This window comes from Brachyhypopomus gauderio, chromosome 1 (assembly GCF_052324685.1).
Source record: "Brachyhypopomus gauderio isolate BG-103 chromosome 1, BGAUD_0.2, whole genome shotgun sequence".
NCBI classification, from domain to species: domain Eukaryota; kingdom Metazoa; phylum Chordata; class Actinopteri; order Gymnotiformes; family Hypopomidae; genus Brachyhypopomus; species Brachyhypopomus gauderio.
Genome location: NC_135211.1, coordinates 46,024,675 through 46,040,861, shown reverse-complemented (window position 1 = coordinate 46,040,861; position 16,187 = coordinate 46,024,675). Strand labels below are relative to the sequence as shown.

The window sequence follows — 16,187 nt, the reverse complement described above, 5'->3', positions numbered from 1 at the left end:
AGTGTTTGTGTTTACCCATGTCAAAATGAGGAACAGAAACTACTAGCATTGCGAACTGGAGAAACCTTCCTTTGTCTTCTGTGTGTGTGGGGGGGGGCACCTGTTAAAGCACTTAGTATTGATTGCTGATCACAGATCATTGACAGTTGAGAACTGCTGACAGTGGCAGCAGGAAGCTCTCCTGATCCCACACCTACACGACGAGAGAGGGATAAAATGCCTGGGGCTGGTAAATGATGTGTGTGTGTGTGTGTGTGTGTGTGTGTGTCTTTTCTTGTTTCCAGGAGACTCTGCAGCAGCTGGTGATGATGCCTCTGCCCAATGTCTTGGTGCTTGGCAGAAACCCACTCACTGGTAAGCCCCACCCCCATAACCCCAACACTAAAAGCTGAACAGAGCCCCTCCCTCCCTCTCCCTCCCCCTCATTCCTTCTTCCTTCCACAGCACACATACTGGTAGAACTATACAGTGTTATACTGCTAAATATGTCATGCTGATATGTATACAGTGTCAGCATGATGATTCTGACCGTGTGTGTGTGTGACCAGATTCCACATTAAGATGGAAAGTTTGCAGCTTATAACAGACTGAGCATGCCAATATTCCATATCTGCCTTGGCCACAAGTCCCTAATGTCTTACTGTGTGATTTAGATCGTCTAATGTAGACTTTTCTTTCTTTATTTTTAAGGTATTTTTATGGTGAGCAGTGGTAAACCCTTTTTTTCACATATAGCAAACAAAGAATGAGTGTGAACCCGTAGAGCTGTCTCCTGTGGAAGGTGCTTCTTCCTTGTGTAGACCCAGAGAAGTGATCTCTCGTGCACACCCACTCTGTAGGAACTCCTTTAGGGCTTGTCCGGTTGCTTTTTAGGATAAGTTCACTCATCTGTTTTACCTACAGCTTGTTTTAAGATCAAACAAACACTTACTGACCTTGTAGAACAAGTTACACTGAAATCAAACTGTTAGTGGCATAAGTGGCTAACGAGCATAATCAAAGACGTAAATCTGTAAAAGTGATTTTGTTTTTGCTCATCACATGAGGCTGAATTACTAACCGATGTTATATAACTCTGGATATAATGGCTCGAATTCTTGTTCCTCATCTGAACATCCATAACAGTAATGGATGCTATTACACCGCACGCATCCTGCTGTATTAGACGCTCGATATCAAATGTGGCGGTAAAGCTGAAGAATGTGCCTTGTGCGTCCTGAGGGTCACGGTGGCGTTTCAGAGCAGCGGCGCCCCAGCTGAAAGCACTTGGGCATCTGGCTTTTATTACACAGACATGACCCGTCTGTGGGGGAGGGGAGTGTTGGAGGCTGAGTGAGAATACCACTCTGGGCCTTGAGGGGTTAGTCTCTCTCTCTCAAATTGTCATTTAAAATCCTTTTCTTTCTCTGTCTAGAACTTGTTTGTAGTCTCTCTGTTTCACTCTTAGTATCTCTCTTGCACCCTCTCCATTTCTCTTTTCCTCACACTCTCTTGCACTCTCTCTCTCTCTCTCTCTCTCTCTCTCTCTCTCTCCCTTCTTGAGTGGACCTGAAGCTGTACAGAAGTGCCCCAGACCTTCCTGCCACTCCAAGCTCTGACTTCCTGTGCCACTCACTTGCGTGTCTGACAGGTGTCCCGTTCACATATTCACCAGAGCAACGCAAACAACTGGGGAACAGACGTGCTGAGTCATGACAGGTGCGGCTTTAGCATGTGTCAGCCGCAAGGAGTCTGGAGGGTGGTGGGCAGAGGGTGAACTACTAGACGTCTTTAAAAATCTCAGCAGTGTGCGGGATTAGCATTTCTGCCATGCCCCTTATCAAACTATTTACCCTCATTTACAGCGCAGTAACAACCCTTTTCAACCAAAATAATCTTAAACCAGTTCAGTCTTTCTTTTTAGAACCTTGGTGCATTCAGAGAATCTGCTCGCGTTTGTGCCGGTTCATAGCAGAAGGCATTGGGCCACACGTCACTGAATGTCATCACAGTTTGTAGGGTAAAGATTGTTCACAGTATGACCTGCATATCGTGATGACAGTCCGTTCATAGGAAGTCGTGCAGCCTGTAGAGGATGCTGTCATTGATGAGGTCATAAAGGGCTTGCAGGAAACCGCTGCGTTGTGTGGTGTTATTAACCACTAGGGTCCCCCTGAGGAGGCATTTCCTCTTCCTGCTCAGCCGTCATTGTTCACAGGAAGGGGCGGAGCATTATGTGCTTACTCAGTGTCCGCATGACCCATGCGTTTCCTGTCAGGATGAGATCTAGCAGTTGTTACATCACCCCAAGACCTGTGTTGGGGGGTGTTGCCATGCTACGCTCTCTTGTCCTTAAATAATGCACCAGCAATGCTCTGACCCATTATCTTAAAGCAACAGAAGATTTTTACATCAGAATTTCTAGGCTAATGTGTGTTTGCACATGTCTGTGCAAGTGTGTATCTTTATGCATTTTTGGGATGTGTGTGTGTCTTTGTCCAAACGTTTCTCTCCTGGACGGTTAGCTTAATTGGGTTCAGCATGACTCATTCTCCTTTGTGTTCCGGCGTTATCCTGTCATAGTACGGTTTGCATACTTCTCATTTTCCTTCTAATCTCAAATCATCACAATGATCAGACAATGACTGATGCTTCAGACTGAAACCTCCTTGTTCTTGTGACCCTCTTTTGCATTTCCTGATTTCTATACACATCGCTCAGAAGAGTTTCAGGCTGCATTTCATTACAAGTGCAAAGTTGAAGGGGGTTGAACCCAGCTTAGGGATTTAACCCCCCCCTCCCCCTGCTCAAGTACCAAGCACTCCACTCCTGTGCTGCATGGCTGCTGTGCTGGGTGGGTGGGTGTCATTATTTTCCAGGGAGAATTACACGTAGGCGGCTGCTTTTGCACAGAAAAAATTTAATGAAATGAACATTGTCATGGCGGCCAAGCTGGTCCTTATCTGCGTGTCTTGCGTTAGGATTTGTGAAGACCTCAGATGGATACAGATCCTCTCCCCTAGAAGGAGGCGGTGAAATGACATTAATCAGTTAATCGGTTAAATGTTAATCGGTTAAATGGCATATGTATGCAGTTTTTAGCTATTTTGTTTAATTTTGTTTTCTAAGCCTTTCCACATAGTGGGTTTGATGAACAGAACATAGTTATCCACATGGATGATTGCATACATTACAGTTGATTCTTCAACATCTTATTCCCATGGTAGTTAAACAGCCCCATTTCCTGAGCCATTTTATTTGCTGTTATATGCAAGAGCACCTCCACTATGTGTGTTTGTAACTGGCCAATCTTCAAGCTCCTCCCATCTATGTATTTGTAACTGGCTGATCTCCAAACTCCTCCCACCACCGTGCACACCCTCTCTGCTACCCCCCCCCCCCCCCCCCCCCACCCCATTCTACTGCATTAACACTTCAGTTCCCCAAGCAGCTGTCTTGGCAGTGCTGGTCTGAGCCACTGGGGTGCTGGCGGGCCACACACTGGGGCCTCAGCCCCTCAGCCAGCCAGGGTGGCCGAGTCGTGTCCTGCCCCGCCTCGCTGGGACTTCAGTTCTGTCTGTGCCTTCAGTAGGTGCTTAAATGATGAGATCTGTTCTTCTTTTTCAGAACAGGGCCTAGGAGAGGTGAAGAAACTGCTGCTGCTATTGCTGGGGTGTGCCGTCCAGGTGAGGACTGATGTAGAGTGGCAACAGAGCTATGGGTGTTTGCTCAGACACTTTAGATTGTGTCAGTCGATGAGTGTTAATGTGGATGGACATATCAGGACAGGTGGGCCTTGGTTGGCACAGAGCCAGAATGAGCCCTGTAAAAGAGTCTTTGTGCTTCATGGGAGGGCTGGCTGCCCTGATGTAACCTCCACACACACAGGCACGCACGCACGCACACACACACACACACAGTGAGTTTAACAAAGCCAAAATACTACAGTTGAACATAAAAAAAGCCCATGTTGAATCCACCATAAAATCCATGGCTTTATTCATATCCATTTTTTATTCATAACCATTCTTCTTTTCTTATATTAATCTGACGGTTCCAGCCAACGGCTGACTGCCGCCTTGGATTTAGAATAACAGCCCAGGGCAGACACACTATTCACAGATTTACATATGTTGAGCATGACGAGGAATAAAATCAAACCCAGCAAATGTAAAAAGAATGGTGGCTGCAGCTGAGCATAAAATTGTGTGTGTGTGTGTGTGTGTGTGTGTGTGTGTGTGTGTGTTTTAGATCTTTGTGGGGACCAAATGTTACCACTCTGACAAAAGAGAAAAACCATGTAGTCATTGTAGAAACTTTCGATTGGATCCTATGAGGGGGAAAAAATCTACATTTCATTGGTTACTGAGGTTAAGTTGAGGTGTTGGCTTACCATTTTACCTCCAGTAATATGCTGGAGTTGGTGAAAGCATAATAACCACACAATATGTGTACTTGTTAGTTTGTATGTGGGCACCCATGCTTCTGTGTGTAAATTTACAGTAATAAAACATCAGCTTTTATTAATGCAAAGCATAATTCTAGACAGCGAGTGTTAAACGTGTAGTGTTCCCATGGTGAGCTGTTGCCAGGTTCCTACAGCTAGACTGCTTCCTAATCCCCTGGTCTGCTGTCTTGCAGTGTGAGCAGAAAGAGGAGTACATTGAGAGGATTCAGACACTGGACTTTGACATGAAGGCTGCTATTGCGTCTCACATTCAAGAGGTCGGAACCAGCTTTTACGTGCCACGACTTCAGCACTAAGGACTTGCTTTTCAGTCTGTATGATCCATATATCTGTGGGTGTGTGTCTGGGTCTTTAAGGTCACCCACAATCAGGAGAACGTGCTGGACCTGCAGTGGCTGGAGAGTGGTGAGTCTCCCCCAGAAGATCTGGACACGCTCTCGAGAAACCTCGCCCTCCACCTCCGACGTGTGGTGGACGAGAGAGACGACCAGGTGGAGGTACGACACAGAGACAAGAATGCACCCCAAGCTCCATTAACCTTCACACTGCCTGAATTCAGAGCAAAGTCTTCCAGTCGCTGTGTACTAGTGTCAGACACGAAGGCTTTAAAAATGGGCCTGAATTCTTTATATTTTTTCCATTTATCACCTGTCCTATTTCTCGAGCTGTGTGTGTGCGTGTGTGTGAGAAGCCAGATGAGGCTGATTAAGTTTTGCCCTCCCGTGGAGCGCCTGTGCCCTCGGAGGGCATTCCCAGCGTCCCCTGCTTCTAAGGGTCTGGATAATGATCCACAGCATGGCCAGCCGCTCTTCATTAAAATCCCATTTCCTCGCTCGTCCTCCCTCTCTTGCCCACGCGGCGCACGCGCGGACAGGAGGAGGGGCGGCACCGCCCATCGCGAGACGCTCTTGAATGCCCTGTTCTGTTCCTCCAGTGCCTTGCGGGCTGCTCTCTCGGTGAGGTGCTCCCTCACCCACAGGGCCTGCCTTCATGGCTTGAGCGGTTCCCTGCCCGTTCCCTCCCTGCGTCTCCACACCGCGGTCTCTCTTTAATGGAGTCATCACGGCCAGCATGCCGTAACTGCTCTAATCTCCTTCCTCTTGCTAATTGGAGACCTCACGCAGAGGAGTGGGAGGAGGAGGAGGAAGCTTGGGTCGCTACTGGCAGGCTCCCGCCACGGTCTCCTCCCATAAATGACCCGTACAGTGTGCCACAGGGGCCAAAACCCCCACCAAAAAACAAAAACACTGGTTAATCTGCCGAATACATCACGTAACCCATGCAGCTGAGATGCAGAAATCTGACCTTTCATCGAGAGGTGCTAATGAAACAGGCCATGGTGCTGAGGCTTAAGTGCACGTCTCCGTTCGCAGGCCGTCGTGGAGCTGACCCAGGAGCGAGACTGTGGCCAGGGCTCGCCCGGGGTCACCTGCCGCCCCTCGCCCGGCGACTCTCCCAGTATGCGCCGCACCGAGAGCAGGCAGCACCTCTCTGTGGAGCTGGCGGACGCCAAGGCCAAAGTTCGCCGCCTCCGACAGGAGCTGTGAGTACACCGCCCTTCCAAACCTGCCCCCTTCACCTCCCACCCACCTGCTTCTGATCTCACAGCTGTCAACGTGTAGAAGGTCCTCGCTCAAGCCCCAGCCATCGGAGGTCTAGATTTGGTGCAGTTTCTCTGGCGAGTTGAGTGAAACCTTCATGCATTTCTGCAGTTATTTATTTTGTCTCAAGAGAATTTGCCAGATTCCATTGCTTTTGTTATTTTTGATCACGTGGACATCAGGGCCAGATCACGTGGACCTTAGGCTAGGTCACCTGTGACTGTGTACTTATTAAGCTTTGTTCAGTTTAGCGGTAGATGGTACTTTTTGCGCTCCTATTTTAATTGTTTGGATCCCCTCTGGTGCTCCAATGTAGGCAACTACACACGTTGTTCCATAAAACCATAAAGCAGAGTGTTGAATAAGGGAACATGGAGTATGTGTGAGTGGCTGGGGTTTGCCATCCTTTTCAAAACACAGCAGTTCCTCAAATGGCCCATCCCTGCATGGCCTGGTACAGTAATGCCAGAGGGTAAAAAAAAATTGCAACATTGTAAATAATTGAACTTCCTCTCAAAGAGTGCATTAACCTTGAAAGACAATGCAGGGCCATTGTGAACGAAGCCATTGCTTGCATAGAGAAGCGTTTCTGAAAACGAGGGGAAGCCAGTGGTGTGTGCCGTAGCTGGAGCATGCCCAGACATTGTTATCGTTCTGAGTCAACATTTGTGCTTGGTCATACATTTACAAGAGCCCAGACAATTACTGGCACGTTGATGTTTGGAAACCTGAGATGAGGAATGATTTGTAATGCAGTCATTTATAATGACCTTTGAGGATCTGACACACCACATGCAGGTTCTGTTGGATGCTGCTGGTGTCCTGATCCTGATGGGCAGTGGTGAGGAATGAGCCTGTAAGGCGTGGCCAGGTTGTTGCTAGCCCCCACGGGGCCTCACTCTGGATCAGATGTCTCGGGATTTGGCCCAGATCAGATGATAATCTAGCATCTTGGATATTCTTCAAGCGTCTTCGACCTACTTTCTTGTCTGAGCGCAGTGCTTTGCGACGCCATGGTTTATCACTGCAGATTCCTTCTCTCTGGTCATTATTTTTCCCATTTTTGTCATGGCTAGAGAGGAGGAGGAGGAGGAGGAGGAAGATGCTCTAGTTTTACTGACCAAGATCTGAGGAGTCTTTCTCCTCCTTTGTCTCCCAAGCAACCGTTGACAACCATGGTTGCCGTTGCTGGTGTTGCAGTGTTGGTTTGACAGATGTGTAGTAGACACATCTGGAGGTGTTATGGTTAACTGTTGATCTAGAGAGTGTGTGTATCTGAGAGGTGTGTGTGTGAGAGAGAGAGAGAGAGAGAGAGAGAGAGAGAGAGAGAGAGAGAATGTATTTAATGTGTGCGTGTAGACGCATACACATTTAACACTTTTACCTTTCTCTTGTTATAAATATCTTCAGAGCAGATGAATCCCTCATTCACAGGTTTCCCCTTTCTGAGTCTGGGCTGCACGTAGTGTCTCCTCATGTCTGTTTGTTCCTTGGAGGTTTAGCCCATGGTAGAGCTACTGTATGCCTGTGCCCACACAGCACAGGGCACTAAACAAACATAACTGAATTGATGTGAATTAAATGCACAGTGACTGGATCACTTCTCTGTCTCCTTTATGCCTTAATGATGCCTCCTCTGATCTCAGCATTCAAATATGGTGGAGATGTTCGTCAAGCCAAAATGTGAATCAGGCGTTGTGGGATGCTGCGTAATTAGTAGCCCTCATAAATGAACCAAAAAAACAGTGCTATTCCTAATAATGTCAGAATCTCAAATGGCTTCCTACTGCCTATGTAACTGCACATATGGTGTGCACCCTTCTGCACCCTAGGGAGTGCACCGTAGGTCTGCTGGGGAGATTTTTGAGATTCAGCCAATAAATGGAAGCAAGTTAGGGTCACTTATCGTTATGCAAATGAGATCGTGCTGCCTAGTCCCCATTGGTTTTCTGTTCCTGTTTTTCCTCGTAGCCTCATTAGCATGTTTTGGGGTGTGAGATGGCTAGATGAGAACAGGACTCAAACAACTCAAACAGAAGAGGCGGGATGTGCCCATTCTGCCAGATGTTATCAGTGTGTTTTGAGTGGACCATTGTGAATTTGCATGCCCTCAAACCATAACTTTTAAAGGCTCGGGCTGTTGATATGATATTTACCAGTGTTTAATAACAGCAGTCCTAACCATGACCTACATCCTAAATATAAACTTTGATTTAACTACTGAAAACCTTTGTGTTAAGCAACAATGAACCGTTCCCTTCTGGGATTGTGTAAAAGCTGTTCACTTTTTTTCTTTTTATTTATTATCTTTTTATTATTTTACTTCGTTTGACAAAGATGAATATTCGGTATAAGCTGTATTAGATAATATGTCTCTTTGGGTTTGGTGTTTACATTTCGAGTTACATTTTGTGTCTCCATGTCACAGAGAGGAGAAGAGTGAACAGTTGCTGGACTGCAGACAGGAACTGGAGAACCTGGAGAAAGAGCTGAAACGGATTCAGCAGGAGGTAGATCACCATGACCACCATCGCCACCACTATCACCATGACCACCATCGCCACCACTATCGCAACCACCGCCTCTTCTTTCCTCGCAAGTGCCTCTATTGTTATCGCCACAACCTCCATTACCACCACCACCTCCACTACCTTAATCCCCATTACCACCATCTCTTTCAGTCATCACCATCAGATGGACCATTCCCACACAAACACATGAACACACAAACCGCTCGAATGGCAGTCACGTTTCATAAAGATCGTGCTGAGATCTTTATATTTTATTTCTGAACGACTAGGTCTATTGCTTTAACCAATTATTGGCTCTGTTGTAGTAGCTTGGATAACGCCCACATATTGTGTTGTTGTAAGGTGGAAAGCCCGGCTAAAGTCAAGCTCTGTTTAAAAACACTGCCAATTCTTTAGGTGATCCAAAAGTTGGATTAACGATATTAATGCTCCTTCTGTGTGTGTGTGTGTGTGTGTGTGTGTGTGTTAATCAGAACCTCCAGCTGCTGTCGGATGCACGGTCTGCCCGTGCTTATCGAGATGAGCTGGATGCTCTGCGGGAGAAAGCCATCCGCGTGGACAAACTGGAGAGCGAAGTGGGTCGCTACAAGGAGCGGCTGCATGACATCGAGTTCTACAGAGCCCGCGTGGAGGTAAGCGAGCAGAACTCGCACGCACCGTTAGCGGGCTGACACACGGTCGGGGTCATTCTGGCATACAGCCTCCGTGGTAGCTAGTCGGTGACGGGCGCGGCGTTTGACTGCGTAGGAGCTGAAGGAGGACAATCAGATCCTGCTGGAGACCAAGACCATGCTGGAGGAGCAGCTGGATGGCTCCAGAGCGCGCTCCGACAAACTGCACGAGCTGGAGAAGGAGAACCTGCAGATGAAGGCCAAGATCCACGACATGGAGATGGTGAGCAGATGAGGATGATGATGATAGTACTATTACTACCAATAATATATTTATATGGTGCCTTTCATAAAATCATTCATGAAATGCAGTTCACGTTTATAGAAATGTTTTATTAAAAAATGGAAAATTGAATAAAATGAAGAAAGTAAAATTTGAGTAAAATGAAACAAATGAGATAATGCTGATTGTGAATGAGAGTTTATATGTGAGTCACTTCATAAGGTTAAAATAAGAAGTGGAGATGGTTATGGAAGATGATGGTTAGGATGCTTCATCATGGGGTGTGTGTGTGCGCGTGTGCGCGTGCGTGTGCGTGCGCACATAGGAGCGGGACATGGACCGGAAGCGTATAGAGGAGCTGGTGGAGGAGAACCTGACGCTGGAGATGGCTCAGAAGCAGAGCATGGATGAGTCTCTGCACCTGGGCTGGGAGCTGGAGCAGCTTTCCAAAACTACGCCCGAGTTTCCCGACGGTGAGCGTTCCCTCGTCCCCCACTAGCTCACCCACGGCCCCAAGCTTATTTATGCATGACTGATTCATTTAATTAATATTTAATGACTACAAGTCCCAGATTACCACCCAGCCAGTATTTGACAAAGCTAATAAGGATAACTGGGCCTAAATCCCCAGATAAAGCCTGGTTGTGTACTGAACGAGTCTGATGTATAATGGTGGTTCTAACTGTGGAGGCTTTGCTGTTCAACAAAGCCCGCAGTAAGAGGCTGGGGTGTAACGCCCCTGCATTTGTGCTCACCGCAGCAGCTCCTCAGAAGTCTCTGGGTCATGAGGTGAACGAGCTGACCTCCAGCAGACTCCTGAAGTTGGAGATGGAGAACCAGACACTACTGAGAACCGTGGAGGAGCTGAAGGCGGCCGGCGAGGCCAGCACACGTCTCCTTAAGGCCGAGAAGGAGAACCAGAGGCTCGGCGAAAAGGTCAGATTCTTCATCTGATCCCCGAGCTCGATGCATACTGTGCCCAACACACACACACACACACACACACACACACACTCAGCCTTAGCAGTTTGTTGAAAACAAGAGCAACAAAAGGAGTGGGAGGAGCTTGAAGGTCTCGTCACAGTACTCGAAAAAGTTATTTTTAGAATGCTAATCCCCCCCCCCCCCCCCCCCAATTTAAGCTCGGATTAATAAAAGGCAATTTCTTGTGCAAAGGCAAGAAAGATTGGCTTCTGAAATGATGAGATCGTGGATCATACTGAAGTCCAAACAACCCTTACATGCTTTAAAGCAGCTTTGGCAGATTTTGGTACTACAGATAGATGGCTCGCGTACAGAGATCCGTCGGTGTGCCACCGAGTCCGTCTGCACCAGCCTACGCTGCCAAGCCGTGTAATTATGCGTTTTCAGAAGGGCCTTTGGTTTATATAAAGAACTGGAGCATGTGTGAGGACAGAGGTTCACGCCCTCCAGCACTACTGTGCACTGCAGCTGGGTCTGTGATTCAAGGACGGTGCAGACGCACTCCACCCACTCCCTCTGCCGGCTGCAGCCCAGCCGTCCAGGGTGTTAATTAAGCCTGTCGGGTCCTGTGTTTGAAAGGGTACTCCAGTGGAGGGCGGGGGGTATCTGGGGAGGGGCAGAAAGCTGGCTTTAAAGGAAGAGCCACAAAAGTAGCTCACCTTTGCAAAGGTGTGTAGGCGATGCACTCATGACTGTGCACCTGTCTGTGTGTGTGTGTCTGTGTCTGTGTGTGCATGCATGCTTGCATGTGTCTGGGTGTGGGTGTGCGTCTGCGCAGCTGAAGCATCTGGAGAGCGAGATGCGAGTAGAGAGAGAAGGTCTGCGCGGTGCAGAGAGCCTCAGTGCTGACCTGATGAAGGAGAAAGCACAGCTGCAGAGAACCTTGGAGACGCTGAGGGAAAACTCGGAGAGACAGGTGTGCACCAGACAAATCGCTCGGAGTACATCACAGCTTTAGTTCAATCTCTGCTGGTCTTGCTTGGTTTGGTGCTTGTGTGTGTGGATGTGTGTGTGTTTATATATATATATATATATATATATATATATATATATATATATATATATATATATATATATATATATATATATATATATACACACACTTGTTTTTAGAAATTTACATGTCACACTTGAATGTTGTGTAAGTCTCTCCAGCTGACATATTTATCCAGTCATGTTTTGGACTGAATTTTGAAGCACAGAGGCTCCTTTGTCTGTTCTGTGCCTCTAGCAAAACTTCAAATAGAAAGTGAGAGAATTGCAAACAGAGTTAAGTATCCTTAAGGACCCTGCCGAATGTATATTGTCCCTAAAACTTAACCATGGCAAGATGTATGCTTGTATATGAGGTCCTTCCAGGTCTTTGCCATTTTCATGAAAAGGTTCAGGAAGTTAAATTTGTTATGAAACACAATGGGTTGTTACTATTGGAACCTTTTTTTTCATTTTCAAAGAGTCTGTGTTCGTTTATTAATGCCTGGCTCACAGCTTCCATTTCCCGACGGCGCAGGTGAAGTGGCTAGAGCAGGAGAACGAGCATTTGAACCAGACGATGGCCTCCCTCAGGCAGCGGTCGCAGGTGAGCGCCGAGGCCAGGGTCAAAGACGTGGAGCAGGAGAACCGCGTGCTCCACGAGTCCATCAAAGAGACCAGCGGCAAGCTCAGCAAGCTCGAGTTTGAGCGCAAGCAGCTGCGCAAGGACCTGGACTACTACAAGGAGAGGGGCGAGAAGGCCGACGAGCTGGAGGTGGAGGTGCACCGCCTGGAGAGGGAGAACGAGGGCCTGCAGAAGCGCGTGACCAGCCTGGGTATCACCTGCGAGAAGGTAGAAGCCCTGGAGAAGGAGAACGCCGAGCTGGAGGCAGAGGGCCGGCGGCTGAGGAAGAAGGTGGATGGGCTGAGGAATGCGTCGCTGCAGCTGGTGGCCCTGGAGAAGGAGATCGGCCAGCTGGAGGAGGAGAACCTGGAGTTGCGGCGTACGACCGAGTCGCTGCGGTCGGCCGGCGCCCGGGCGGCGCAGCTGGAACTGGAAAACCGTGAACTCGAAGGGGAGAAGAGCCAGCTTCAGAAGAGCTTGGAGCTGCTGAAGGCCTCGACTAAGAAGAGCGAACGGCTGGAGGCGAGTTGCCAGGGGCTGGACTCAGAGAACCAGCGGCTCCAGAAGGCCCTGGAGAACAGCAGCCGCAAGGTCCAGAAACTGGAAGGCGAGCTGCGGGACTTGGAGAGCGAGAACCAGAGCCTGCAGCAGAACCTGGAGGAGCTGAAGATCTCCAGCAAGCGTCTGGAGAAGCTGGACGTGGAGAACAAGGCGCTGGAGCAGGAGAGCTCACAGCTGGAGAAAGACAAGAAGCACCTGGAGAAGGAAAACAAACGTCTTCGGCAGCAGGCCGAGATCCGAGACTCTAAACTGGACGATGACAATCAGCACATCTCGCACCTCGAGAAGGAGAACAGAGCTCTTACGAAGGAGGTGAGTGACCTCAAAGACTCCTGCAGCCGCATCAAAGATCTCGAAAGGGACAACAAGGAGCTGGTGAAGCAAGCCACGATGGACAAGAAGACTCTGGTCACTTTGAGAGAGGTACCTGGTCGTATTCAAACTTTGATGGATCTATTGGCTTCTCCCCTTGCTGTGAGAACATCATGATGAGCCGGTTCTGATGTTTTGTGATGCAGGAGCTAGTCGGCGAGAAACTGAAGAGCCAGCAGATGAACAATGACCTGGAAAAGCTGACCCACGAACTGGAGAAGATCGGCCTGAACAAAGAGGGTCTCCTACATGATGAACAGAGCTCAGACGCCAGGTGGCTTCCAGTCATTTACATCAGCTTTACCAGGCATCCAAGACTTGCCTGACATCCAAGAAAAAAAATTACTGCTTTTGAAATTAGTTTTTTACAACTATTGTTAAATGAGTGTCACAATGCTACAGTATACAATACAATATAATATGTTCAGTGCGACTGAATAATCATGAAACTTGAAAGAAAATGTTTTGGAAACTTTACAGAAAAGGTTTTGGGAAAATTTTGATTAACTTTGTTTTTGCTGTCTCAGGTTCAAATTGCTGGAATCAAAGCTAGAGTCCACTCTGAAATCGTCTTTGGAGATTAAAGAGGAGAAGATCGCTGCGCTAGAGGCCAGACTGCAGGAGTCCTCCAACCTCAACCAGCAGCTCCGACAGGAGCTCAAGACTGTGAGCCTTCTTCATCTGCACAAAATTGTCATTTAATAGACACAAAGCTGAACGCTTTAAATAACTGTTGAGAGCATGTGATGATGCAGAGAAGGTTTAGGGTCAGTTTGATTTGGTCTCCAAAATGGAGGCGTGTTTTTCTTCAGTTCTATGAACCTGCACTCTAATTATGTGTCATATTTTGGTCAAACCACCCATTTCCTGCCTGTCAGGTGAAGAAGAACTATGAGGCTCTTCGTCAGAGGGAAGAGGAGGAACGCATGATTCAGAGCTCGCCCCCTAGAGGAGGGGAGGACTCCCAAAGCATCATTAAGTGGGAGAAGGAGAGTCACGAGGCCACCAGAGAGCTTCTGAAGGTCAAAGATCGTCTCATAGAGGTTGAGAGGAATGTAAGTCACCTCTTTCATTCTGTTAAATTAATAGGATGACGAGGCAGGTAGTATCAAGAGTATGGAGTGATAAACACCCCCCTCCTTCTGTGCTGGTGGCTGGCAGAATAAAAAGAGAAGGATTCTCTTTTGTGTTTTGGTCATTTCATCACAGTGCATAACCTAATGTGATTGTGTGCGTGCTGTGTGTGTTCCCAGAATGCAACGCTCCAAGCAGAGAAGCAGGCCCTGCGCACACAGCTCAAGCAGCTGGAAAGTCAGAGCACTAATCTCCAGGCCCAGATCCTCGCCCTGCAGAGACAGGCCGCCTCCCTGCAGGAGAACAACACCAGCCTGCAGACACAGAACGCCAAGCTCCAGGTCGCTTAGCACTCCCCCGCTTTCACTCTGTCTGTCTGTCACTGTCTCTCCATCCTTATCTGCCTGTCTGTCTCACTCTTTGCCCCTCCCTCTGTCTCATAATCCGTTTCCGTTTACCTTCCTCAAAAAGGATCTTCAGCTCAGTCAGAAGCGGTACAGCACAGGGTTTAGTTCAGCATCCAGTATGACACAGTGGGTTTAGAGTAAGCAGTGTACCAGCTGACATGTAGGTCAGGAGCACCAAGCCGTCTTCAAGCTGCAGCTGCGTGTGTAGGTCCTCTGCAGCAGAGCTGAGCTGGGGTGTTTTATTTATTTTTTCTTCAATTACTGAGATGCTCGGACCAGTATTCAGGGTTGCCAACTTTTCAATTTGGAATTGAAAATTAAATGGACACACATTAAGTATTATATCGCGATCGATCGATCGCCAGTGGTTGGCAAACTAGTAACTCATTGAATCATAGATGTAGGTCAGAGATAAATAAACTAGATTTTGTTCAGCGTGAGAAATCGGATGTGTGGCGTGTGAGCGTGTGAAGACAGTCAAATGCGTGTGTCTCACGCTCATTGCGTGAGAGTTGGCAACCCTGAGTATTACTTGTACATTAAAACGGTACAGTACATTCTCGGAGAGCTTTTGATCAAGCGACTTCACTTTGCCGTCAAAACCTCTTTGTAAAGACAAAAACTTTGTAAAGACACTCTGGATATTCACCAATTTCACTAAAAGTATTTGTTACTGTAACATCACAGCTAGATTTAAAGGGTTCGTTTGGCTGAGAATGTTGATGTGACAAAGAGGATGTTGGCTTCTGTCTATGGCCATGCTAACTGTTAGCCTTCACCTGTGGCCATGCTAACCTTAGCCTCAGCACCTTTTACCAAGACGCATGCTCCTCACCCACGGCTCTGCATCCCTAGAAGCTGACGCCTGGTCCCCCGCCCATTTCCACAGGTGGAAAACACGGCACTGGTGGCACAGAACGCCCAGCTGCAGAGCCAGCAGGGCGGGGTGGAGAACGAGAGGGATGGGGCACTGCGTGACCGGGAAGAGCTACGCACCACCCACGAGCTCCTCCTACGTGACCACGAGAAGCTGGCGGCCCTCCACGAGAGGCAGGCGGCCGAGTACGAGGGCCTCATTGGCAAGCACGGTGGCCTCAAGAGCGCCCACAAGAGTCTGGAGGTACAGCACCGCGACCTGGAGGACAGGTGAGACATCCAAGTGAATTTTGGCACATTATCTCCACATTGAAAGTGAGACTTGCAATGTTTTGAGGTTTTTTTTTAAAACCCCTTTCTTTCCCTATGGTGACTAGTGTGCATTTTATCTTGAATCTGGTATATGCTGCCGTTTCATCTGGACGTACAGGTACAACCAGCTGTTGAAGCAGAAAGCTCAGCTGGAGGAACTGGAGAAGGTGTTGAAGACCGAGCAGGAGAAGATGATGTCCGAGACCCGCAGCCACCAGGCCACAGCAGCGGAGTACCGCAAGCTGAAGGACGAACATGACAAGTAAGAGGCTGAGGCCAGCACCTGCTCTCGGACACCCAGCAGATCTGGGATCAGCAACACCAGCTCCTGCATGTACCGCTTTTAATTAATCCTACTGCAGAAAATGGTACCGTAGTAAGTGAAACCTCAAATATAGGCAGTTTAATCTAACATTTGTCATCCGGCAAAATAGTTCTTAAAATGATTCAATCCATTTGTGTGCATTTATTTTTTTAACGGAGTCAAATTCTGCAGTGTGAGATTGTGCGAGATTTGCAATGTCTCTCCTT

The 16,187-nt window shown here is 48.0% G+C and overlaps 1 protein-coding gene across 8 annotated transcripts in view; it reads left to right on the top strand.

Annotated features, from left to right (window-relative positions):
* Positions 1-16,187, top strand: part of ccdc88ab (coiled-coil domain containing 88Ab) — a 44,596-nt gene that overhangs the window by 15,602 nt on the left and 12,807 nt on the right. For 5 of the 8 annotated variants that reach the window (XM_077016039.1, XM_077016046.1, XM_077016058.1 and 2 more), the window contains exons 4-21: positions 285-354; positions 3,607-3,665; positions 4,621-4,704; positions 4,804-4,944; positions 5,821-5,990; positions 8,477-8,558; positions 9,053-9,211; positions 9,327-9,473; positions 9,799-9,946; positions 10,234-10,409; positions 11,236-11,373; positions 11,968-13,038; positions 13,134-13,261; positions 13,515-13,653; positions 13,866-14,042; positions 14,241-14,402; positions 15,358-15,614; positions 15,775-15,918. In XM_077016039.1, the coding sequence (XP_076872154.1) occupies positions 285-354; positions 3,607-3,665; positions 4,621-4,704; positions 4,804-4,944; positions 5,821-5,990; positions 8,477-8,558; positions 9,053-9,211; positions 9,327-9,473; positions 9,799-9,946; positions 10,234-10,409; positions 11,236-11,373; positions 11,968-13,038; positions 13,134-13,261; positions 13,515-13,653; positions 13,866-14,042; positions 14,241-14,402; positions 15,358-15,614; positions 15,775-15,918 (3,452 nt within the window). The remainder of the gene's footprint in view (positions 1-284; positions 355-3,606; positions 3,666-4,620; positions 4,705-4,803; positions 4,945-5,820; positions 5,991-8,476; positions 8,559-9,052; positions 9,212-9,326; positions 9,474-9,798; positions 9,947-10,233; positions 10,410-11,235; positions 11,374-11,967; positions 13,039-13,133; positions 13,262-13,514; positions 13,654-13,865; positions 14,043-14,240; positions 14,403-15,357; positions 15,615-15,774; positions 15,919-16,187) is intronic. The other 3 variants (XM_077016031.1, XM_077016051.1, XM_077016064.1) reach the window with 1 other exon arrangement.